The sequence below is a fragment of the Equus asinus genome, chromosome 11 (genome assembly GCF_041296235.1).
Source record: "Equus asinus isolate D_3611 breed Donkey chromosome 11, EquAss-T2T_v2, whole genome shotgun sequence".
Classification (NCBI taxonomy): Eukaryota; Metazoa; Chordata; class Mammalia; order Perissodactyla; family Equidae; genus Equus; species Equus asinus.
Genome location: NC_091800.1, coordinates 26,763,392 through 26,790,643, shown reverse-complemented (window position 1 = coordinate 26,790,643; position 27,252 = coordinate 26,763,392). Strand labels below are relative to the sequence as shown.

The window sequence follows — 27,252 nt, the reverse complement described above, 5'->3', positions numbered from 1 at the left end:
AAAGAAGTCAGACCACAAGGATAGAGCACATGAAACCTTCCTGTGCTCCACTAACTCGGTTCCATAATGAAGTGAGAAAATGGAGGTGTGGACGCCCCCAAATTCCAAGACCTTTAGACTCGGTGGGGGCAACGGGCAGGGAAGGGCCTGCCTGGTGCTGCCAGAGAATAAGACAATGCAGGAGGCGAACCCAGGAAAGTTCACCTGATTTTGCTACACCTGCAACATTGAGGCCGGAGGTAAAGTGGTTGGAAGCGAATTCAAACTGGAAAATCCAGGTGGCTCACGGGGCCGACCGGCCCTCACCCGTAAGTGCCCCTCCCTACCCGTCCCGACCGGCGTCGGACCTGGGGCGAAGGCAGGGTCTAGCGCGGAGCCAGGTCCCGCCCCTCCCGTCTGCCCGCCTCCGGCCCCGCCTCCTGCCCCGCCCCCTCCCGGCTCCGCCAGTCCCGTCTGCCCGCCTCCGGCTCCGCCCCCGCCCCCGGCTCCACCAGTCCTGTCCGTCCGCCTCCGGCCCCGCCCAGCCCTCAGGGTGCGCGAGCCGCCTCCGCCCTCGCCCCGGAGCTGGGAGGCTGCGAGAGCGGTACCGCAGTCGCTGCCTCAGCCGCTGCGGAGCTGCGGATCCTCCTCAACCGTCGCTGAGCCGCGCCGGAGCCCGGCCGAGGAGGCTGCCGCCGCAGCCAGGACCCCGCAGCCCCCGCCTCCAGCCCGCCTCCGCTCCCCGAGGGCGCCCCAGGCCCCGCCATGGTGAAGGTTACGTTCAACTCGGCTCTGGCCCAGAAGGAGGCCAAGAAGGACGACCCCAAGAGCGGCGAGGAGGCGCTCATCATCCCCCCCGACGCCGTCGCCGTGGACTGCAAGGTCCGAGGGCCGGGGCGGTCGGGGAGGGGCGCTCGGGCCGGCCGGGGCAGCTGCGCGGGGCGGGGCGGCTGTGCGCGCCGACGGCCCCCGAGAGAGCCGAGCTCTCCCTTCCCTCGGGCTGCTCCCCTTTCTTGTCCGGCCTCAGCTGCTGCTTTGTAAGGAAGTGCGTGTGCAGGAAACGGTGCCAACGCGGGATCGGGGGCTTGGGAAGCCCGGAGAGAGCAGGATTGAAGAACTGTGCCGAGTTCACGGTCCCTGGTGCAGTCGAGGGAATGTGCAGGGGACCGAGACTGGGTTCGTTCGCCCTGGGGACCTGCGGTAACATGCAAAACAACGAAAACCGCCACAGACTTTGGCACTTCCTTCCCAGTATAAATAATGTGCCTAAAATGGCTGACATCATTACAAGCCTAAACCTCTGCGCTTCCTACTTTCGTTTCTGGGCTGAACAGCGCTTGGACTAAGTCCAGCTACTGTAAGCCTCTTAATTTTAAAAGCATTTTCTTCTTTACCTCCTTTTTCCACGGGCCTTCGGTTTCGGCAGGTGAACTTCACGGTGGGGTCTGGAGAGGAGGCGAGGGAGCGGGTGAGGGGAGAAAGCGAGGTGACGGTGCCTTCAGAGTAGGTTCTGGCTGTTGATTTTATAATTAAAACGAATATTCCCGGTAAAGATCAGTAATTACTGTGTGGAAGTTAGTGTAAAACTGACAATTGGCTTTTAAGTTATATCACATCTTTATGAGGCCACCTAACGCTAAGTGAAACTAACCGTAAGGAACTTGTCCCTTATAAAATTCTCTTTTATTTTGCAAAATCCTCCTTTTAGATCTAAGTAAAAATCAAGAGTGGAACCATAATTGTGCTAACTTTAGTGGCTTACAATAATATTCGTTTAACATATGATTGTAATTGTCTCAAGTTAAAAAGGAAAGCCTCACAGCCTTTTTCTACCTGATCTTTTAGGCTGCACAAATTCAATCCTGTAGAAATTAACTGCAGGAGTTATTTACGTTGCTTAAGTTATTTTTTCGTTAGCATTTTTCAAGACCTATTATGTAGGGTAAACTTAGTTTTAACTTAAAAAAAACCCAATAATTTGTGTGCAGCTATGAGAAATAAGCATTATTTTTTATATAGTGTAATGAAAATTACTGCTGAAAAATAGGCCACTATTCTACTATAAAAATGTTTGAGAGTATAATCTTAACCTACGTGCCTGTACTTATTTTTTGGAAATGTTCTAGTTCCCTTAAGGGCGTTATGCTAAGTGAAATAAGTCAGACGGAGAAAGACAAATACCGAATGATTTCAGACAAATCTAAACAAACATACAAACAAACCAAAAACAAATTTATAGACACAGAAAACAGATTGGTGGTTACCAGAGGGGAAAGAGCTTGGGGCTGGGCAAAAGGGGTGAAGGGGGTCAATCGAATGGTGATGGATGGTAACTAGACTTTTGGTGGTCATCACTTTGTAATGTATACAGATGTTGAATTATAATGTTGTACACCTGAAACTTACATAATGTTGTATTCCAGTTTTACCTCAATTAAAAAAATAAAGGGGAAAAAAAGCCTTACAGACATCAGGGGTTGATTTTTAAATGACTGCCTTGTCTTGAAAGAGAAACAGTAAACTGATTCCCTAAAGGGATTAAGAGTTTGGGTATTGGTATTGTTTTCCCGAATCCATTGCAAAAGTCTTGGTCTTAAAAGAAAATGTTTGGAATGCAGAAATGATAAGTCCAGTAGCAAATTATTATCTTAGATCTGTGTTTATCTAACATTCATTGTACCTAAAATAGATTGATAGTCAAGTGCCCAGTCACAGCAATCTCAAATACATTTATATATAGAGAGAGAGAGAGATTTAATCCTATTATATATCTTTTTAAAAATCTGGTGAGCAAATATAACTCCCCCAGTTAAAAAGAGAGAGGGAGAAAGCATCGGATGATGTCACTGCAGACAGCTTTTCTCTGTTCCACTGTAGTGAAGGAGATTTGAAACTCAAGACAAAAAACAATTAATTTGCTAAGCAGCTTTAAAGCTGACTTTTGACATTTTCTGTCATTTCTGAAATGGTGACCCTGTTTTCAGATTTTCAGGATTTCTCCTATTTTCACTGTATTCAAATTTTGTGCTCATAGCAGTGGTTAAAAAGTAACCATTCATAGCTCTGTGCTTTGTTTTCCATTTCTATTTTCTTGGATCCCCATATCCAAAGAAAAATACTGGAGCTAAGCTGTGAGGGCCAGAGTCTTCTTTTGTAACCACACAGCAGTCATGGATGAATTGGCAGATACAAAATGACTAATTCTTTTTCGAGCTATAGGCTCAAAGACTTCTTTTCTTCAGTGAGTGACAAAATATTGCTCTACATTAAAAGTAGCATTCTTATAATTAGTCACTTAACGCTAAATGAAAAACTTAACGATAACAGACATTTCTGAAAGAACAACTGATCTCTTCATCTTAGAGCTTAGGCAGTGATTACATAATGTTCTCTGTCTCCTTGGGGTGACTGTATGTACGGTAACCACCGAGTTTGCCTGGCTTCTGCACAGAATCAGTCTTCGTGTGTTTGCCTGGGGCATTTCCTTGCCTAGTTGGTTGAGAGAATCAAGTAAAGCTAGTTATAGAGCAGAACTCCTGAACAAGAATTTTTAATACCTTTAACGCCTCTAGACCACAATATCCCAAAGACCAATGTTTTTCAAAATGTACCCTTAAGGGTCACCTGCCCTGGTATCATCTGGGATTCTGGTTTAAATGCAGATACTACTACCTTATGCCACAAGAATTCTGATCACTCCAGTCAGCTGGCTTATGTAACACGCATTCCAGCACTTTTACACTGCTCCTGTCTTGCTATTTCTTTAGCGCTTTTCTCACTGCAGGGTGAGAACCCTCTGGAAGCAGTTCCATTGCCCCATTTTTCAGTCGTGTCTTTTCAGTAACTGTTAATCCCAACAGCCGTGTCTGTTGATTGTATTATCTCCCCTAGCTTGCTATTTATTACTCTTTTCCTACATTTTCCCTTTAACTATTTTCACCTTCCTCCACCTGTCCCAATTGGCACAAAGCTCTTATAGGTATAGACACAGCAAAGAGTATGACCTATGTTTTGTATAACAAATTTGAAATTATGTGCACGTTTTATGTTATAGGCAGCAATTCATTCACTTATGTTTGTGTCTATAACTTTGAACTTTGGGAAATTGTTTTATATGTGCAAATGACAAAGAAAATACTTAATGGACAGAGTTGGAAGTCCCAGTTTTGTCATTACATAACTGGTTGATCTTGGGCTTAAGTTTTGAGTTTTCTTTCTCTGTAAGATGAGAGGATAGGACCAGATGGTCTGTAAGGGCTCTTCCAGTTTTAAAATTCTGTGAAGATGCTGGGATTGCATAATTGTATTTGGCAGGAATTAAATTGTCTTAATAGTGAAAGATAACAACTACCTCCTCACCCTAACCAGATCGTTGCCTTTCTCCCTCCCCATGTTTAGCATGTTGCATTCCTTCCTCATATTAAGTGGCAGTGGGTCAAAGAGAAAGGAGATGGATAGAGGTATTATGTAATAAGCCATATTTTCATTTTGGGTTACCTCACTGTACAACAGTAGTTGTCAACAACTCTTTTTGTTGTAATGCCTAATTGTGAAACACCTTTCCCAATATCAGGCCTCAAAAAAGCTTAAGTTTGCTTCGTAGGTATCCCCACAGGCTGTTTGCTGATGTGTAGTGTTGCCTCTTCTCTATCTCAAGTTGTAGTTGTAGATGTTCATAAAAGGGAGAGAAAAGTCTGATGCTTGTAAGGGGGGAAGCTGGGGCAGGATGGAAGTGAGAGAAAGTGAAGGACCCCTAACCCAGTTTAAGTTCTGAGTTACCCATCACAAAATGGCTGTTTGGACCCTAGTTCTTTACACTTTCTGGCATTTCCTGTTTGCACAAACAGGACTGAAGGGTTTGGAATTTAGCTTAGTGGTGGTGGTGGTGGTGGTGGTGGTGGTTTTTTGGAGGGGCAGAGAGAAAGAGGAAGATAAAATATATGATGACATTTACTGAAATGTGTTGATCTTTAGAGAAAGGATTGAGAGCTTGGTTCTCTTTAACGTAAGTGCATATCATTACCTAGTTGTGTAATTTACTGTTTGGAAACGTTGGTCAGTAAAAACTTTACAGTCATTACATTTTGGTTCTCCATGAGGGTGTTGATATCTGAAATGAGGGCTTAGTACTGGGAGATGAATTAATTGTCCCTGTGCATACCAAGTGAGTTGGCAGGACCTCCTGTGTGCACATGCCCGGTGGGATGCAGAGGGTGGACAAGGTTACCTATTATGCACTTGGATGATAAATTACCTGCATGGGGTCTTCCCAGTGTCAAAATAAACATATTTTCTTCAGACTAGACAAAAGCAAGCATACTATCCTTGGCCTGTAAGATGTTAACAGAATTCGACTCTGCCATTGAGGAGGTTTAAGTAAATAAAAGTACTTTTTTAACCAGAAATATCTCTTGGAACACATGGTACAGGCCTATTTAAATTGATTTAGAATTTAACTTAAGAAGTTTTCATTATGTTTTGCTACAGGTTGACTTGCTTTATAAAGTAGTAGTTATGGGACATTGTATTTCTCTTAAGTTCTGTCATACAATAATTTAAATATCTGGAGTGTCTATTTAAAAGACATTTTCTTTTTCCTAAAAGCAATACTTCCTGAATTCATATTATAACTAAAGCTTCTTGGACTGCTTTGTATATTGTAGTGTCAGTAGAGGAAAATACTGAAAAAAATTGTGTCTTTTCAAATATGATGTTAATGAATTCATCCTCTTAAACTTTTTGGTAAACTTGGCACTTTTTATTACACCTTAGACTGAAGGAGTTAAAGATTTTGCCATGAAAGGACGTTTTCAGGCCATAGCTAATGCCTGTTAAAGGATTTTACAATTCTGAATTTCTGAATGAGGTGGTTTTTGTCTAAATGATGTAGAAAATAGTAACACTGGAGCTATGTTTTTAAGAAGCTTATGTGTAAAGAATTATTTCCCAGCTCTCTTATTTTCTTTGCACAAAGCTTAACAATGAAAATCTTTTACAGGGTAGACAGATGAAAGTTGAAAATTAGAAATTTTATTACAGATATGACCCTAAGAACTTCATAAAAAAATCATTTAATTGTGATTATCTCCTTTAATGAGTATTTATGATACACATTCTTAATATCTTTAAGGAAATCTTTAAACACATAAAATCTTTAATGTGTTACTGACAATTGAATGAACAAAATTATTTTAAACAGTCGACTTTTTTTTAAGCTCTTTAATTGATTAGAGGGAAAAAAGGACTTTATGAAGTATTTCTGTAGTTCGGCCATTTGGGGGAAAAATCAAGTAAGAATGAACATAGACTTTTTACTGTTAACCAGAAGAGTTTCATTCTTGAGTTACAGAAATAAAAAAAGTTTCTCTTGTTTTTATGATAAAGGAATATTCTGATTTTTCATTTCATGCTTTATGTTTAAAAGCTGATGAATTTCCAGCAGAAATTATATGACTTAGAGCTAATGTATATATGTCAGAAGAGAAATTAATGTTGAAATAAAATTTGTATAATTTATAAAGTTTACTAAACATTTTCAAGTTAAATATCTAGGGAATTTATTTGGGAAATTGACAATAAGTATGGTGTTAGGTATTTAATACCTTGAGATTTAAAAACATTTGCATATACCTTTTTTTGGCACAGTTGAATTTCATACTTTAAAAAACAAGAAAGGGCCCGGCCCGGTGGCAAGGCAGTTAAGTGCGCACGTTCCGCTTTGGCAGCCCAGGGTTCACCAGTTTGGATCCCGGGTGCGGACATGGCACCACTTGGCAAGCCATGCTGTGGTAGGCGTCCCACGTATAAAGTAGAGGAAGATGGGTGCGGATGTTAGCTCAGGGCCAGTCTTCCTCAGCAAAAAGAGGAGGACTGGCAGCAGTTAGCTCAGGGCTAATCTTCCTCAAAAAGAGTAAATAAAATAAAAAACAAGAAGTTTTGATGGATTTTTGTATATTTGAATGTTTAACTTTTAATGCCAAAATTATTTTTAAAAATATGTCTATTTTGCAGACCAAGGTAAGAGTAAAGCTTAAATGTTAAATTTTCTCTGCTTTAAATATGATTATAATGTTTAAAATTGTTTAATCTAAAAATCAAAAGGTAAGTTGCATTGTTAAGTAAATAACTTGAATCACTGCGGCATCCAAAAGAAGACCCATCTTCATGCTGAGAAACATGATTTTAAGAGGCAGTCCAAGTCTGCATTTCTTAAAATGCATTTTTTCAAGCCAACCTCTCTAGTATTTCTGTTCTGCTGTATATACTACTCTTAGCAGTTTTTATCTTTCATTTAATAGCCTTCTCCTCAATTCATTTTTTCCTTGCTTTCCTCTTAGTGCTAGGAAAAGCACTTCCTGGCCTGTCATTTTCAGCTAGGGCAGCACGAGGTGTTTTAAGCAGAGAACACTGCCTCCTGGGCCCAAGCAGATGAATTGGTGAAGCTGGGTGTTTCGCATATTTAACAGGTTAGAAGTCTCCATTTTCATTTCAAGAAAGTAGATCCAGTGTTGCTTGATCTTCTCATTTTTAAAGGCAAGCTAGAATCAGGGTTTTTATTTAAAACCTGATTTTTAAATATTAACTAATTCATACGGGAATTTCAGGCAAAAACCCTGAAGGCCTGACATGGGCCACTGTTATACAGCCTCTACGCTGTCCAGATGTGCCCGTAGCTAAGGATGATTTTTACATTTTTTAATGGTTGGGGGGGCAATCAGTCAGTTTCTCCCTGTTGTCCCCGTCCCTTCACTCAGTAGAGGAGTACAGTTCAGGAAGCAAAATTGTCTGCTTATTCAGAGCCCAGACTATGAGGTTATCCTTTAGAGTTTAAGTCTTGTGTATAGCACTTACTGTGACATTTGGGTAAATTACTTCAGCTCTCTGTGTCTCGATTCCTCTGTCAGCAAAATGGCAAATATGATAATCTCTAAGAAGTTTATCACAATGCCAGGAACAGATAAGAGTAAGACTCAGTAGATATTAGCTGCTATTATTATCGCTGCTACTGCTATTACTACAACCACCACTCTGTCACAGCGTTTGTCATTCATCAGATTGTTAAACAGTTAGATGATCTGGGACCAAATGGAGCATCATCTAGTTTTCCTTTTTGCTTTGGTTCAGCTTTGCAGATGTTACTTGTTTTGAGTAAATTTCTCTTAAAGATTTCTAGAAGTAGACGACTTCAAGATAGAAGTAGAAAATTAATGAAGCAGAGCAATTTTTCATTTTTGTTTTGTTTTTTATAGACTAATGCCTCAAACCTAAAGCCGTTTTCAGATAGTGTTTGATCCCACTGGCAAAAGATAATATTGTAAGCTAGACCTGATAACTTGGCAAGTCAGGAAACCTCCCAAGCCTCAGTTTCCTTGTTTGTGAAGTAGTATGGTGGTACCACACCTATAGTGTTAGAGTGACAAAGTTAATGTCCCTAGTACATAGAAACTCATTAAATGTTAGTGCTTTTCCTCTATCCTCATCTGTTATAAAGCCCCATTTTCACCCCCTCATCGTTCTTCTTTTGGAATATTACTTGTGGTATTATTACTGCTTAGCCCTCCCTCACCTGTCAGTTACTTAGTAGTAGTGTTGATAAATCACCCCCCTCCAGGTTTTCTGGTGAGGGTTCGTTCCTGCAGCAGCAGGACTCTTAGCATTCAGTAACTATAGCCATTTTCATATAAAAGTCTGTATTTCTCTATTACATAATAGGTGTTGCTAGAATCTTGTAAATTTAATTTTGGGTTTTACCAAAGTAATACTTAGTCTTAAAATGCAAATAGTCCTGCCCTATCTCAGAGGAACCCACTTTTTAAAAATTGCACTATACTTATGTATAGTAAAATGCACAGATTTTGAGTGTACAGTTAGATAATTTTAAATGTATGCACCTGCACTAACTACCCAGTCAAGACAGAATATTGCTATCAACTCAGGAAGTTCTCATATCCTTTTGCAGTCTGTCCTCCTCTCCACTTTGAGGTACCCACTTATTCTAATTTCTATCCCTGTAGATTAATTTGAGGCAATAGCATTCACTCTTTAGCTTCTTCTGGTCTTTTTTTATTAGGGTGACCACTAGGCTATGCCGTGCCTTTCTGCAAATTAGAAAAAGGTACCTTCTGTGCGGTTTTGGTGAGCAGAGCATAACTGGATTCTGGCCCCACTGATCCCCTTTGTCTGGCATCCTTGTACTCAGAACAACCTGGCCAACTGTACATGGTGATCCTAGCTTCATATTTCTGTAAATAAGTGGTTCTCAAACATTTTGGTCTTAGGACCTCTTTGCACTCTTAAAAATTGTTGAGGATCCCAAAGAGCTTTTGATTTATGTAGATTGTCTCTATTAATATTTACTGTATTAGAAATGCAAATGTATTAAGATAATAAATATATAACATGTTAACATAAATAACATTTTTATGAAAAATAAAATTTTCTGAATAACAAACTTTTAAGAAGAGTAAGAGTAACATTGTTTTACATTTTTGCAACACTCTTTATTGAATAGTTTGGTAGAAGACAGCTGGATTCTCCTGTCAGCGTCTGCAGTCAGCCTGTTGTTCTGTCACGCATTTGGCTTCTAGAAAACTCCACCGTACACTAGTCAAAGAATGAGAATGAAAAAAAAGTGTCTTAGTTTTATTACGAGCATGGTTTTGACCTTGTGGACCACCGGAAAGGGTGTCCCTGGACCATATTTGGAGAACTTCTACTCTAGATACTTGCTTATACTGCTGTTTTGTGGTTTTGTTTTTTTGCAATTTTAGATTACCTACTGGCTTCCTAATATGGAAAGGGAATGTTAGCCTTTTCTATATATTTGCATCCTACACTCATATTCTTCTGGTATAGTTACAGTAATTTCTGGTTAAATTGATAAGGCTTTTATTATAAGTGACATAAACATTATTTACACCTGAGTAATATAGTATGACTTTATTCTACTTCCTTTCTCATACAAAACCATTTTATTTTGCCTGGATTTGATGATTGCTGTTTGGTCAGAGAGGGAGAGTTGCTTAATTTTCTATATATTTATTGCTAATTCATCCTCAGACTCTCTGACAATGCTTCTGTATCTACAGACTTACCAGATAACTTATCAAGTTTCATATTTTTCTTGGCAGTATCCCACTTGTCATTCTTCATTCTTACCAGCCAGACTGGTGCACTCTAGGCACGTTGCTATACAGATGTCCTGAGAGTAATTACCATCCTGGAATTGAATTACCTTGGCCTCCGTCCCATATTGGATTTGCAGTTTTATAAATCTGAGAAAAAGTATCTGAGATCAATTTTTTTAAAAGCTTGCCTGTGTGAGAATGTTTGTTCTGTCCTCACATGTAATTGTTAATTTATCTGGGTATAAAATTCTAAGTTAGCAGTAATTTTCTTTCAGCATTTTGATGGCATTGCTCCGTTATCTTCCAGTCTGATGCCATTCTGATTCCTGGTTCTTTGTACATAACTAGTTTTGTTTTGTTTTATTCCTCTAGAAGCTTGAGGTATTTTACTTATGTTTTTGGCTTTCAAAATTTTTATTGACAATTTATCTGTTCTCATTCATTTCCATTTTCTAACTTAAGGTTTATTTATTTGTTTATCCCTTTACTGTCTGTTGCACTTTCAGGAGGAAGTAAAGATAACCGTTTAACTGGAAATCAATAGTATGACTTTCAACTCAGCTATCTTGATAGCTTTTTAAAGATTTATTAGACTATTTGCTTTAACATTAAAAATGGACTTAATGATTAATAATAGATAAAAATGGTAACCATCTGCATTATTATTAGCACTAGTTTAAGGTCAGACAGTATGGCCTAGAAAGATCTATGAGGCCTCTTCTGTTCTCCCTCTTTAATGTTCCAGAACTGTCTCCTTCATGAGTGATTTTAGAGACAACTTACTCACTACCAACTTTATGATTTTGCCTTGTAGCTTTATTACTCTAACTTTTCTTAGGTTTCATTTTTATATTTAGTATCTTGCCTTTCTCATTTATCTTGAATTGCTTATATGCTGATGTCTCTGACTTACTTGCCTTTATTGTTTTTGCTTCATGTGCATATGATTTTAATACTTTTTGTTACTGTCCTTTGTAAGTTGATGAACAATAGAGAAAAATCCTGTTTTGTCAACATGTTAATAATAGCTGCACTACTGTTGTAATGGTTAATATATAGTGCTTATTAGGGGCTGGCCCCGTGGCCGAGTGGTTAAGTTCGCGTGCTCCGCTGCAGGTGGCCCAGTATTTTGTTGGTTCGAATCCTGGGCATGGACATGGCACTGCTCATCAACCCACGCTGAGGCAGCGTCCCACATGCCACAACTAGAAGGACCCACAACGAAGAATATACAACTATGAACTGGGGGGCTTTGGGGAGAAAAAGGAAAAAAGTAAAATCTTTAAAAAAATATATATAGTGCTTATTATGAATGTGGCTCAATTTAAGTAAACCCATTAAGATGGCAGAATTCTGTAGAAACTCAGACTGTGTCATTTCTGGTTGGGTATGAGTATTATCCAGTTGTGACATGGTGTCACTTCACTTTCTACCAGAGTTAATTTGCCTAAGCTATCATTTATTCAGGTGGTTGATCTAATAGCTCCATGCTTTTCTTTCCCTAAGATGCACGTGGAGTCAGATGATATTCAGGCCTTATTAGTTCTATGATACTACACACATAATTTTACTTAACTTCTCTGGGCCCCATTATATTTATCTGTAAAATGATGTATTGGACTAAATGACCTTTCGTGGTCCTTCCACAGGGGATCTTTTCTTTCTGAGAACTATACTGATCACATATATGATCATTGCATGGCCAAACACTATACTAGGAATTTTAAAATTACTAAGCACCCAAACCGTCAAGAAGTACCTACTGTAGCTGAGGAAGACCAAGTATGATGTAAACCAAATTAACCACAACCTACTTAAATGTCTGTATCTATGTTCACAAGAAAACAACAGCCCTGGATCCAAGAGCTAGGAGAGTGGTGGAATAAGGGAGCAAGATCACATGACTCCAGAGTATTTCTTGTCCATGCATTGGTGTTAGGCATAGGTTCAAAGCACTCTTTATATGTTTGCTATAGAGACACAAATATCTCTGATCTCAAGAACTGGAATAATAATTATTCTTATTATTATTTTTCTTTGGTGAGGAAGATTGGCCCTGAGCTAACATCTGTGACAGTTTTCCTCTGTTCTTTCTCACCACCACAGCGTGGCTTGATGAGTGTCGTGTAGGTCCGTGCCCAGGATCCGAATCCATGAACCCCGGGCTGCCGAAGCAGAGCACACTAACCTAGCCACTGGGCCAGCCCCTGGAGTTATTTTTTTATTGTCATTTTGTATAACTTTCAAAATTCTAAAGTCAGACAGAAAATATAATTTTCTGGATTTAAATTATTTTGTGCTTTTAGAAAAATATACTTGGAATTTTCTTACCAAAGTTCTGCATTTTAAATGGAATTACTCATATTTGAATATGAATGTAATTATCTTAGTGAGTGACATTAAAATCCAAGATTTATGCAAAAATGAGTCCAGAACAGGTTTGCTTTTTTTTTCCCTCTAATCTTGACACTTGTTTTATAATGAATTGTAGAGAGGAGAACATCCCTGTTGTACTTAAAATTCTTAGGAAGACAGTTGATATTCTAATTGGGAACAATATGAAGTCGTGATTCAGCCAGTGGTAGAAGAAATCTACATTAACTAATTTATCCGTCCTTGCTAAAGGCTGTCATGAACAATAAATAACATTTGTATATAATGCTGTTGTTTACAAACATCTGCCTGTTAGTGCTAGTTTGGGCTTTTCTTTTGACTCCCAGTACTTTAAATATCACCAATTTGAATTTGAAAATCTGACATTTCACTTCATAAAATATTATCACTAGTACAGTTCTCTTCAGTGTAGATTGAATAAACGTTGTATAGAAATGATGGTCATCTTTAAAAATATATAGAAAAAAGAATAGAAGAGTTTAAGGTATTCCTGTATTCATATTCTGCTTTGCACCAGATACTCTGCTTGCCCCTAATGGTACAAAAGTGATTAAGCTATGATCCAGCACTAAAAGCCTTTACAGCCTGATTTTTCTTTTTAGTTTTGACCTATTTTTTTTTAATCTAGGCCTGTGCTTAATATTATATAATGCCAGTAATTTGGTTCAGATTTCATAAATTTTTCGCAATAGTTAAATTGTTATGCAGTGGTTTTAAAATTTTAATTTTTTTGTTCCTGTATTACTGCTTGTATATATTGTCATAGGATTTGTTAAAAAAAAAAGTCATTCAGAAGAAATCTCTTCTATAGACATTGTAATTTTAGATGAATTTCTCATTTTTTAAACCTCTCCCTATTCCAAGTACAAAATAATGCAGTAACTTTGTTATTCATGGAATGCCAATCACTTGGAAACCTGCTTCCTTTTTGTGTGTCAGATACAATGTTTCTCGTGTGAACTTTGTCACCATAGTTGAGATAGTACCAATCTTATTTGAAAAGTCAAATCAGATAGCAAAATTCAGATACTGATTTAAATGAACAAGAGAAAATGGAAACAAATGTTTGGTGCCTTGATAGATTTTAGCTTCTTAGCCGTAGATTTTGTGTTTTACATACAGCAGAATGCATTTGGTGATCAGTGTTGTTAATAACGTACAGATTGCTGGATCGTGCCTTTTTGATGCTCCCACACTGGGGAAGGAAAGCTGATGTGGACGGCAGGTGAACAGAACATGCACCAAGGGTAAATGAATAGTACTGGTATTTACATGACAGTAATCAGTTGGAGCACCACCTACATAACTTTTGTGGTTCTGAGAATATAGTTAGGAAAGCATTTTGAAAATTTTTAAATTAGGTTTTAAATGATAACCAAGGTTTGTTTTTGTTATTTTAAAATTCTTATTGGAACAGGAAGTGATTTAATTTTCCTCTCCAGCAATGTCGTTTCCAGTTGGCCTTTTCAGTATTCTGCTGTAGATTGCTTTCTATTGGTTTCAACCCCAGCACATACTTGTTCCAGCCTACCTTTCCCAGCTGTCAGATGGTGGGGATAATAGCTGTCATTTATTAAGCACTTACTGTTTACTCTGTACCAAGCAATGATCTAAATGCTTCACATATATTCCTCATTTAATCCCCACAACAACCCTATGAGATAGGTGCTATTGTGAAGCCACATTTATGATGAGGTAATTGAGACAGAGAAGTTAAATACCACTTGTCCAACTGTTTCCCATCCTCCAAAATGTGGACATTTCTTCTCTGCTATCCATCTTTCCATCTTTGTCCTTCTTCTCTTTCTTACAGGTTTATATCTTTCTTTTTCAGCTTCTTTAGGTCATTTGATGAGGTCTTAGAAAAAACTGTTTTAAAATGTACGTGTTTTGTGCTACTCTGAGTTGAATAAATTGTATTGGTTCTTTTCTGCATTTCTGTCTTGTTTTTCTACTTAAAGTGTTTTTATGTCATTGCTTTTTTTCTTTTCTTTTTTTTGTAATGTATTTTTTAACCCTAAGAGAGATTTTCCTCTTTAGTATTCTGGTTCCTAAAGTGTCGCTGTTGCATTTGTTATCATAATGCAAAATGGTATATCTGAGAGCTTTGAAAAAAAGTCTCTTGTGTTTCATCGTATAAAGATGGCTCAGACAGAACTACCCGAGGATGTGAGGTGATGTGTTAGTTGGGAACAGAGTAAAAGCTATGTGAAAACCCTTGCATTTTGTCTGAGTTAAGTTTGTAATTGAACCACATTTACTGAAGCCTCTTAGGGAACTGATTGAGGTGACCTAATTCTTGACGAATTGAAGTACCAAAATTTACCCTTCATTTTGCTTAAGATATAATTGGTTAAGGAATTTTACTTTATCAGATGATGATAATATTTGTTTGAACCAGAAATTAGTGCAGTGCAGGAGCGAGAAAGCTTTTGAAAGCCATCTTTCTACACTACCGTTGAGTGATTATAAGGCCAGTGTGTCTCAGTGTCTTCATTTATAAACTGGGGTACGGACTTGAGGTTTTAGCAAGATTAATGAGATGATAATTGTGCAGCCCCTGTGGGAGTTCTTTACCTTTATCAGCATAATTTAAGGTGCACCAGTTTTATTGCAGTACAAGGGGAAGAAATGTCTCTGTGGCTTGTTTCAAATTAGGCCAGGTAAGGTTATATACCCCAGTAAAGGAGCTCTTGTTGATGAGTGATTTTCTTTTTTCTTGTTCATTTTTGTTGTTGTTCTTTATGAAACAAACCAAACATACAAAACACAGAATCTGTAGTACCATTTTATATATTTTTAAAGTCTTAAACATTGCATACTCTATTATCCAACTTGCTTTTTTTTTTGGTTCAACGTTATGTTTCTGAGATTTATTTCAAAATCAACAGTACCAGTTGGTTTCATTTTAACTATTATTACATGAACCTGTAATACTTTGTTCTCCACTTGATGGACATTTAGGTTATTTCCAATTTTTTTCTTATTGACAATTCTGCAGTAATCATTTATTGGACCTATTTCTTTATGTACGTGTTCAAAAGTTTATCTAGGATTATATTCCTAGGAATGGAATTGCTGGGTCATAAGATATATATAGCTTTAATTTTATTAGATACTGCCAAATTGTTCTGCAAAGCAACTGTACTAACTCCTGTCAACTGTATGAAAGTTCCCAATTCCCATTGTCCCACACTTTTGCCAGCACTTGATGTTGTTAGACTTTCTTTTATTGCCTGGTATATAGGAACCCAGTTGATTTTTCCCTCACTCCCCATATTGAAATATAATTTACATGCAATAATATTCACCCATTTTGTGTGTATAATTTGATTGAATTTATGGTAATTGTATAAAATCGTATTTGTACCACCACAATCAAGATATGAAACATTTCTATCACCCTAAAAAGTCTCCTCGTGCCTCTTACCTCTCCCTTTTGCCAGTCCTTAGCTATGGCAAGCTGCTTCTTGTCATTAGTGTTTTTGCTTTTTCTGGAATTTCATAAAAATGGAATCATGCAGTAACTCGTCTTTTGTGTTGGACTTCTTTCACCAGCATGTTTTGGAGATTCAGTGTGAATATACCACAATTTATTTTTTCATTCCTCAGTTAGTGGATGTTTGTGGTGTTTTTAGTTTGAGGCTAGTATGAATACTGATGCTATGACTGTTCATGTATAAATCTTTGACTCAGTTGATTTTTTATCTTCAGCAGTCTTGCTGAACTGTAATTAGTTTGAATAATTTGACTTTCTCAGATTTTCTACATAGACATTATATTGTTTACACATAATGACAGTTTTGTATTCTTTTTCTAATCTTTATATCTGTTCTTGTCCTTGTCATTTGTGTGCTAGTTAGGATCTCTAGTACAATGTTGAATGGAAACAAAGAATTAGTTTTAATGGGCATCCCTCATATTCCTGACTTGAAAGGGTATAGTGTAAGTCTGAAGTTTCACCATTAAGTATGAGGTTTGCTGTAGGTTTTTGATGATTAGGCTTATTCACGTTAAAGAATTTCACCTCTTCCTAGTTTGCAAAGAGATTTTATTATGAATGGGAGTTGGAGTTTGTCAAATGCATTGTCTAAATATTTTGAGATGTCATGAGGTTTTTCTTGTTGAGTCTTATATGTATGGCTTTTTCTTTTTTTTTTTTTTAAAGAATTTATTTTTTTCCTTTTTCTCCCCAAAGCCCCCGGGTACACAGTTGTATATTCTTTGTTGTGGGTCCTTCTAGTTGTGGCATGTGGGACGCTGCCTCAGCGTGGCTTGATGAGCAGTGCCATGTCCGCGCCCAGGATTCGAACCAACGAAACACTGGGCCGCCTGCAGCGGAGCGCACGAACTTAACCACTCGGCCACTGGGCCAGCCCCCATGTATGGCTTTTTCTTTTAAGCTTGTTCTTTCAAGTGTTAAAATCTTATCATTTAAAATTGACTTTTAATAAATAGCTTAAATTAAAAACTTTTCTGGGGCCGGCCCAGTGGTGCAGCAGTTAAGTTCACACGTTCTGCTTCGGTGGCCCAGAGTTCGCTGGTTCAGATCCCGGGTGTGGACATGGCACCGCTTGTCAAGCCATGCTGTGGCAGGCGTCCCACATATAAAGTAGAGGAAGATGGGTGCGGTTGTTAGCTCAGGGCCTGTCTTCCTCAGCAAAAAGAAGAGGATTGGCAGCAGATGTTAGCTCAGGGCTTGTCTTCCTCAAAAAAAAGAAAAAAAACTTTTCTGTCTTGAATATACTTTAATCCCTTCTCCATGACTCAGATTGTGATATGGAACATCATTTATGTCTGTCTGGCATAATGTTAATTTTGACTGTAAATTGCTTAACATGTGAGCCATGTCTTAGTCATATTTGAATTTCCCACGGGATCTAGCATAGTACATTGCAGATGACAGGCCCTTAATGAATGTTGCGCCGGGCTAAGTATGTAGGGCTGCTGTTCTTTGCTAGATGGCCTCAATCTGTTGTGCATCAAGAATTCTTATGTTGCCCCCACCCCTCATTATCATGCTGGCTGCTGAGGTAACTCTTCTGGGTCATTAAAAAAATCAGTAACTAAGCTTTTTAAGAAAATATCTAAATTTCATTCATTCATCAAATGTTTGTTGAGTGCCAACTAAGTGACAAGATTTTCCTTGAGCTACCAGTAATGCAAAATGAAAATGAATGGTTACTCACAAAAACCCTATAGCCTAGTAGGGAGAGAGAAGATCTGTATGTGAATTATTTTAACACAAGGTAGAAAGTGATTACTAGGAATTTAAAGAAGAAAGAGGTTAGATGGACTTTGAAGACCTGATAGCTCTTTTATGAAGTTCGTGACTGTGGTGCATGGACTTTGAGTCTATAATGGCTGTTCAAAGATTCATTTATTTCCTGATTCTTAAGCCATGGTTCACGTTATTAAGGTGCTGAACAAGTGACCTCTGGCTAAGTGAAATATTTTACACGTTGAATTCTTTGAGAAATTTTAATTTTTTGTTTTATTGTCATAGTCCCGAAATGTGATTTTTGAATGAACATGAGAATTCGAACTCCATGGCATGGTATACAAAGGTCCTTTGTGATCTGCCCCAGTTAGCTCTCCATCGCATCTCTTATGCCCTCCCCACCACACAGGGTATTCCAGCCATGGCACGTGTGGTTTCAGTCTGTCTTCTGCCTGAGTATTTGTCCTTCAACATTCCACTCCGGTCTTTTCTCCCCTGAGAAATCTTCCCCAGATGCTATCATCCCTTCTTTCGTTCTCCTATTAAAGCCCATATCATACTTTTGTTCTTTTTGTATATTTATTTTCCAGGTTCATCCGAATGAGCTCTTTCTTGGCAGAGAGTGTATATACTGAGTGCCTAGCACAGCTTTTGGCACACAGTAGACATTCATAATTTATTCAGAAATTATTGTTTGTTGACCAGTTAGAAATGATATATCAAAAGACCTGGAAGCTTGTCCTCAATTTGGCAGTTGGGGCTGCATATTCTTCTACAAGTGCCTGCCCATGCTCTTTGGCTATTCATTTATGTGCTACTAAGGAGGAGAGCCTGCCAAACAGAGTGGGTGTTGTACGCACATTTGACTGTCTCAGCAGCTGATACCAAATGTTTAGAAATGACTATTCCATCTGTCACTTTCATCGCCCCACCCTGCCTCCACCCTAAATAATTATGCTAGGAACTATTTCTTATCTCCTTAGATATTTATGTCAGACAAGGACTCAAACAAAACACTATATACTTTGTCATTCAAGTTTCATAATACCTTATGTCTCCATGGAATTCCTGTAACTTTCTACTCACAGATGGGATATCTTGTATGGCTTGATAAATTCCTCTAGGTGTATTCTCACTGCATACTACTTCCTTGCAGTATGCTCCTCGCCTCATGTATACCTTCAGTGCATTGGCAAGGACGCCTGCCACAGCAGAGTGTGAGGCTCCCGTTTGAGCTAGTCCTCAGATTGAAAGGCGTTTGCTCTACAGTGTTAAATTCTGTCATTAAAACCTCAGCCAACCTAGGCACACACTATCTGGCTTTAAATTGTTCTTGGTTGGCTAGGACATTTAGGATTGGGCTTTTCCCTAATAGTAGCAATTTAAAATTCATCAGCTTAGAATTGAAAATATAACGTTAGCTTTCATTCTTTCCTAACTGAATTCTTGCTTCATATCCAGCATTGTTCATACAGTTTTTCTTCCTTTTTATTTATATCCTATTTATCTGTGGAGGCATAGGTCAAGTCTACTTTCTCCCCTAATCCATCCCATATTGAGTTTTCCAAGTGAAGGATAGAGTCATTTACTTGAGAGGCTGTAAATGCATCCTGCTAACTTTAGCATATCTTTTATTATGTTGGTTTCAAGTTAGTTGGAACCTTTCTTTTGTTGTCCGTACAATTTCTTGAGCCACTAGTTATATAATACCAGCAGCAAATCTCGTTTGTTTGATATCTCTTTTCACATGAACCCGGGCGCAAGTCAGAAATGAGCTATAATTCAGAAGTGACAGAGTAGAGGGACTGAGTTAGAAGGGCAAAGGCAGTCCCCAAGGACTGACTGTCATCACCCCGGATGACACTTGATGCTCAATTATTTCTTTGAGGAGATCAAAATTAAAATTCTACCAATTTTGTGTTAAGTTGTATGTCTTCTGACTTTATAAATGTTTTTCATATTGAATCTTTCTTCATGTTTTTCTACTGCTTCTATCTCAAAAATGAAGAACTTTGTCAGACTGGGATTCTTTGAGGTGGGACAATGGATTTACAGGATTATTTCTGGATAAGTTTGTCCTAATTTTTTGTTTGTTTGTTTGCTTTTGTTTTGTTCTGTTTTGTTTGTTAAAGATTTTATTTTTTTTCCTTTTTCTCCCCAAATCCCCCCAGTACATAGTTGTATATTCTTAGTTGTGGGTCCTTCTAACTGTGGCATGTGGGACACCGCCTCATTGTGGCTTGATGAGCGGCGCCCTGTCCTCACCCAGGATTCAAACCGGCGAAACCCTGGCCCGCAGAAGCAGAGTGCACGAACTTAACCACTCGACCACCGGGTCAGGCCCTGTTTGTTTGTTTGAGGAAGATTACCCCTGAGCTAACTACTGCCAGTCCTCCTCTTTTTGCTGAAGACGACTGACCTTGAGCTCACATCCATGCCCAACTTCCTCTACTTTATATGTGGGACGCCTACCACAGCATGGCTTGTGAAGCAGTGCCGTGTCCGCACCTGGGATCCAAACTGGTGAACCCCACCCCACCAAAGCAGAACTTGCAAACTTAACTGCTGCGTCACCCAGGCTGGCCCCAAGTTTGTCCTATTTTTTGAGATTCTAATTGTTTAAAAAGTTTGTTTCATATTGTTTGTTCTGTCCTTTATTTTCCTCTTAACTTTTTTTTGTGTATTGTTAGGAATGGCTTTATACCTGGTATGAAATATTAACTACCTGCAGCAGGCTAACAGATAATTTTACAAATAATCTAATATACCCTGAAGTTGTAATATACAAGGCTCAGCACCATGATACTGCATGACAAAGTTGTGTTGTAGCCTTTTCTGTATTTTTAAATGTTAGAAGAAATTTTAATCACCAAAAATTGTGCACAGAAAATAGAGATTATGGAATATGTTATTGCCCCAGAGATATGGGTAGTAGGTGGGATGTTGAGAATTAAAAGGCAGAACTCTCCCAAGGGACTGATGTCTTAGCTTAAGAGGCATTGTGCTGAGTCCTGGCACCACCACTCAATCATTCCTGAGTTGATCTTTATTAGGGACCTGACTCCTTTGGTCTTTATTTCTTTGTTTATAAAATGACAATCCTTAAAGTTCCTTTCACTCCTGACCTTTCTGTGATCTTGACTGGAGATAGATACTGACCGTCAGTCTTTTTCATATTCTAGGACCCAGATGAAGTGGTACCAGTTGGCCAGAGAAGAGCCTGGTGTTGGTGCATGTGCTTTGGGCTAGCATTTATGCTTGCAGGCGTCATTCTTGGAGGGGCTTACCTGTACAAATACTTTGCACTTCAAGTAAGTGGAAAAATGCTAAGAACTTTTTTGCCTTGCCTTCGTGTGTATTAGAAAATTGGCCCAACTTGTCCTAGCCTGCACTTTTTGTCTGTGGTCTTTAGCCAGACTAGCGGTCCTGTTTTAAAGCTGTGTTTAAAAATCTTCTGAATAGAAGTTTGCTGAGCCTATTAGACAGTCAAAAAAGCAGAATAATGTAGTTTTGGAATGATGCTTACTTAAGGGTATAGATTGTTGGGTGATTTTTCAAAGTTGACTAACCTTCATTTTCCTACCATAATTAGTGGCTAAGCTATAGTGTTATCAATTGCCAGTTGAATAAATACATCAGCCACAAATGTCATGTTGATAGACTATAGCTTGCTGGCCAGGTGGGGCTCCCCAACAGTAGCCTTTTGCTTCTGGGCCCAGAGTACACTGGCACCACTTCTCTCTGCCCCTTTCCCAGTCCATGGTTTCTCCTAAGAGCTCTATGACTTCAGCAGTAATGTCGAAGTTCCTTAGGGTGAAAGTTCTTTATAACTTGAGTGTTTAATAGTAATCTCAGTGGGTTAAGACATAAGATTTTTCTTCAGATTATAATTATGATTTATGGTCTCTATTTTGTGATAGATTTCTCTTGGCAATAATTCAGTAGGTTTATTTTTTTAACATTTTGACATTTGCAGAAACTGTTGACATAGATTTATTAAAATAAGAAACACTACCAGAAGATGTATAAATTTTGTGCTTATTTTCTATATTTTTTGAGATGATGGCATGTTGATAGACATTATTAAAATACTAGTCATTTTTTTAATGCAATTTTTTACAAGAAATATATTTGATACAGAAAAAATCATTTGCAGTTCCACTGTTGCCTTAAGGTTTTGTTCTCTACTCCTAGTCTTTATTATATATGTATACTTCTTTAAAATAATTTTTATAATAATTTGCTGTAATCTGATATTTTCTACTTAGTTATGATATATTTTAAGGAAAAATCATAACTACCTCTATGCCTGTGGAAATTTCAGGAAAGCTGTCCCTCTTTTGGCTAATAAGAGAAAAATCATTTAATCGGTAAATCATATCAAAAGTTTTAAAAGTATGTTCTTTCAGAAAAAACATTAGTTTCTGAATATATTCTTTTATAGAAATAATGCCTACAGGTAGGAATAGGCCTGTGTGTTTCTTGTCACCAGATGGATAATTGCTTTTATATTCTATTTTTGTCGACCACAAAAGTAAAGAGAAAATCAACTGCTTTTCTCCTTCTGAAGCTGTTTTTTTACAATACTTCAAAACCTGATCTTAAAGAATGTATTAACTCTGTAATTAAACTGTCTGACTTGTCATCTAAAAGTAAAAGTTTGCAAGCAAAATGCTATTTAAATAGAGGTGGCAGCTTAAGTAATGCTTACATTTAAAAACCTGTCTCCTGCTGACTTGCTGAAATGGTGTTTAAACTCTCTGTAGCCAGATGACGTGTACTACTGTGGAATAAAGTACATCAAAGATGATGTCATCTTAAATGAGCCTTCTGCAGATGCCCCAGCTGCTCAGTACCAGACAATTGAAGAAAGCATCAAGATCTTTGAGGAAGACGAGGTTGAATTCATCAGCGTGCCTGTCCCAGAGTTTGCAGATAGTGATCCTGCCAACATTGTTCATGACTTTAACAAAGTAAGCCAGGTGTCCCGAACTGTAAAAGGAATGCGAGCTCTTTAATTTATGCTTTTTGTAGTTTTAATTTCGGTATTTGCTAATTTATTCTATTTATAGTTTAGTTTTTACTTTAAGAAAAAAAGGACTTGGGTTTCTTCTGCCCTACAAGATAAACTGTCCACATTCGAAGGGCTCTTTATCTGAAGTGGACTCTCAGTGAACCTGGCCTTCCCCCATCTTACCTTTTTTTCCCTTGCCTTGGATGTCTTAAAGCCCACCTTATGGCTGTTCCTCCTTTGCTGCTAAATGGCTATTATTTCCTCTGTGCCCCCCATTTCCTTAGATAAGAGGTGATTTGTTTTCCCATTTCTATGTAGCATTCTCAGAAATCAGTAATTTTAGTTCTGCATCATTTTGTTCATCTGTTTTTAAGCTCTCATTCTGCATTTCCTCCCAGCTTTTGAAAATTGTTCGCAATGCAGAAAAGTTGAAGTAAAAATACAGTGACTACTCCAAATCCTCTGCCTGGTTCCAAAATTTTACATTCTTCATCTCTTTTTCTCTTGTTTGACACTTGATCCCTAGATACTTAAGCTGTTATCTCTTAAGAATGAAGACTTCATCCACATGACCAGGTCATTATCACATCTAAGAACATTAACATGATAATATAGTATTATTTAATATCTAGTTGATATTTAAATTCTCCCAATAATTTTTGTCCCTTCAAACCAGGGTTTTGTTTCTTCCAATCGGGATTCAGACATTTGGAAGTTCAGATGTTACCTGTGGGTTTTACATCTGTGTATAAGTTTGCCATGTTGAACATTCAGACATATCATTGAAGTTAGCTTTGTAAACATTTCATGCCTGATACACATCTGATGAGTGTTTATAAACCTGTTTGAAAAATTACTTACCTCAAGGTAATAAACCTCATCCAAAGCAAATAGTACATTATAATAGCTAACACTTACTGAGCTCTTAGAAATCTGAGTGTTTACATGGTTTGGTTTAACTCATATTAATCCTTAAAACTCTGAGACAGACTTTCTCAACCAGCATCTCTCAGCTGAACCACAAGAACACAGAAAATCATTTAATAATTGACTGTTACTTCAATTCTCTAAGGATAGTTGTAACTAGTGCTATTCTAGATGCACAGGAGAGAAGTTAATTTTTACATAAGATGTATTGATGCCTTGGAGGGCTTTAGGGCTTACAAGTGAGGGAACTAAATCTGTTAATCGGATGATAGGTTATTTGCAGTTTATTTTAATAGTTTATTATTGTCATTTATTATAGAAACAACCCCTGATAAGAATTTTGTTTACTAGTAGCAATAATTTTCCTGTTGCATTACTACTTCCATTCCTATCCCACCAAATTCTTGATTTGTTGAAATGCCAAGTGAGTTACACATTCTAAAGCCAGCCCGTTTTAATGGTACAAATTATTCTTAAAAATCCAGTTGATGCCTGTGTTACAAATATTAATCTAATGAAAATGTATCTTTTTCTTCCCAGAAACTCACAGCCTATTTAGATCTTAACCTGGATAAGTGCTATGTGATTCCTCTGAACACTTCCATTGTTATGCCGCCCAGAAACCTACTGGAGTTACTTATTAACATAAAGGTATAAAATTTTCAAATATTTCTTATTAATAATGCTGTTATAGCATCTTGGAATTCCCTGCTGAGAAATTAGCCTTATAGGAGCCCATCTTACTGAACATATAGCTAAAAATTTTAGGAAGAAACTAAGACTTGCAGTTTGGGTTTTTTCCTTTTAATATTCTATATTTTGAAATTAAAACACAATTTCTTAAATTATATTTGTTTTCCTAAAGGGCCAGAGAATAAATAGTAGGCTTGCAAGAAATAAGATGTCTGCTGCAACTTATTCAATTCTATGTTACAGACAGTAGGTAAACAAATGGCATGACACTCTTCCAATAAAACTTTATATATAAAAACAGATGGTGGGCAGTAGTTTACCAACCTCTGCTCTGCATTGTAGTCTCTAAGAGTTTTGTCTATTTTCTTCATCTGTTTAATGTATGTTTTGAGATATTCATGTCTATTCCTTTCCAAATGTAGGCTGGGACCTATTTGCCTCAGTCATATCTGATTCATGAGCACATGGTTATCACTGATCGCATTGAAAACGTTGATCACCTGGGCTTCTTTATTTATCGACTGTGCCATGACAAAGAAACTTACAAACTGCAACGCAGAGAAACCATTAAAGGTAATACTTTTTAATGTTAAAGTGTTGCAGAAAAGTTTGTTGTTTCATTTCATTGTGTTAAACTAGATTTAGATGTAGGCTAGTCATTGTTGCCAGTATGCTTGCCATGAGTGAGAAAATAAAACTATATTTTATCACAGTAATATCTCTAGATTTCTGAACAATCATCTGAATTCTAAATCGACTCTTTTCAGATAGAATAGGTGAATGTGAAATGGCATTGCCTGGGGATCCTGTTCCCTCATTTTCCATACAGTCACCCAGTCCAACTTTCCATCCTAGCACCTTGGTTTGGCCATACTGTGCAAGGGTTCTTCTTATCCAGAGGGTGTCTAGAGGAGCTCTTCAGGTGAATGCTTAGAGATCTGGATTCTAAGCAGAGTTTGCCTTGAGGATCATGTTGAAGATAATCAGAGTCAGATTAGTTAGAAAGGAATTTGGCTGAAGAATTAAGAGCACTGACACAACTAATGTAGCTTTGCCAAAACACTTATCCTTTGTTTTCTCACCTAAAAATTAAGGATGAGGGTATCTCTTCATTTCCTTTCCAGATTACTGTACAAATAATGAAAGTACATGTGACAGAGCTGTAGAAAGTAAGAAGTGCCATTCTAATACACTGTGATGTGATTTCTTTGGAACTGTGGCATCCAGTACAAGTGCTTTCTTGGCTTTTTGTTAGCACTTTTAATAATGCTGTTCTCTCACCTCAGGGTGATCAGTCACCTGAAACCTACTGCTTGATTTCTTACATTTTAAAATTGTCTTTATTCTTCGTAACTTTTTAAAAAGCCAGACTTATACATATAATAAAATTCACCCTTTTAAATGTGTAGTTCTGAGTTTCAACAAATCACCACCACAGTCAAGATATAGAACATTTCCGATAGGTCATAAATTTATATGTATAGCATTGTTATTGTTAATAATATTCGTTAAGACACTTAGTTCAGAAAAGAGAAGACAATTATTTTCTCCAGTGTTAAAAAATCAAACTATAGAAGTCCACGGAATATAGAGTGAAATATTTCTATATGTCTAAATAATAACTGTGAAGATTAATATGAATGTTTATTGCTCAAGAACCAGAAATTAAAAGACTTTTCCCTCCCAAACAGGTATTCAGAAACGTGAAGTCAGCAATTGTGTTACGATTCGGCATTTTGAAAACAAATTTGCCGTGGAAACTTTAATTTGTTCTTGAACAGTCAAGAAAAACATCACAGAGGAAAGTTAAATATCACAGCATAACCCCGCCCTTTGTATTTTGTGCAGTGATTATTTTTTAAAATCTCCTTTCATGTAAGTAGCAAACAGGGCTTCACTATCTTTTCATCTCATTAAGTCAATTAAAACCATTACCTTTAAAAAAATCTTTTCTTCTTTCTAAGTGTGGTGTCTTTTATCTTGAATTAGTAGTTGTATGAAGTCCTAAATAATAGTACACTTCACCATAGATCTTAGGTATTAGGAAGAATTTAAATTTCTTTAAATCATTTAACCAGATTTTTACGTTTTAATTATGCATTTTCTAGAGAAGGGGTTATCTAAAGAATAATCACATATATGCATACGTAAAAATGGACCACAGTGACTTATTTGTAGTTGTTAGTTGCCCTGCTACTTAGTTTGTTAGAGCATTTGAGCACACATTTTAATTTTCCTCTAATTAAAATGTGCGGCATTTTCAGTGTCATATTTAACTATTTAGAGTATGATTTCCACCTTGATGTTTTAATAACCTTGGCATCTGCTGTAATAATATTTTAGAAAATGTTTGGAATTTAAGAAATAACTTGTGTTACTAATTTGTATAACCCATATCTGTGCAATGGAATATAAATGCCACAAAGTTGTTTGACTAAAGGACTGTGTGTTGTTTTTCCCATATAATAAAACCAAAGAATAATTTGGTTCTTCATATCTAAAGATAATCTATGTAAAAGAAGAAACAATTTCTTGAAAGTCCAGTTCTTTATATACTGTGGGTGAAATCAGAGATTTTTTTTTAAAAATAAAAGTAAGCTTTTAAAATAACGAACTACATTCTTCATGGATACTATTAAAGTACTCAACTTTGAAAGATGCTGTTTACGACGTTTTAAAATAATGCTTTTGTATTTAATGGAAGGGCTATTCTTAAACCTGAAGTTTCCAGGGAGCATGAAATAGAGTGCTTTCTGAGAATGTCTCCCTCACAAGTGGAACATTTTGAGTTATAGTGGTGATTCTTACACTTCTAAGGTTGCTTGCTTTCTGAAATAATTCAGAATCCACCACCTTTAAAATGTCCAAGAGTAATTTCACTGTAAATTCCTAAGACA

General features: G+C 37.5%; 1 protein-coding gene across 1 annotated transcript; it reads left to right on the top strand.

Annotated features, from left to right (window-relative positions):
• Positions 1-26,965, top strand: ITM2B (integral membrane protein 2B). The gene is made up of 6 exons (XM_014838919.3): positions 1-861; positions 20,904-21,032; positions 22,488-22,694; positions 24,203-24,313; positions 24,778-24,928; positions 26,047-26,965. Exons 1-6 carry the CDS (start codon positions 745-747, stop codon positions 26,130-26,132), a joined length of 801 nt encoding a protein of 266 aa, XP_014694405.1. The 5' UTR covers positions 1-744; the 3' UTR covers positions 26,133-26,965.
• The last annotated feature ends 287 nt before the right edge of the window (positions 26,966-27,252 follow it).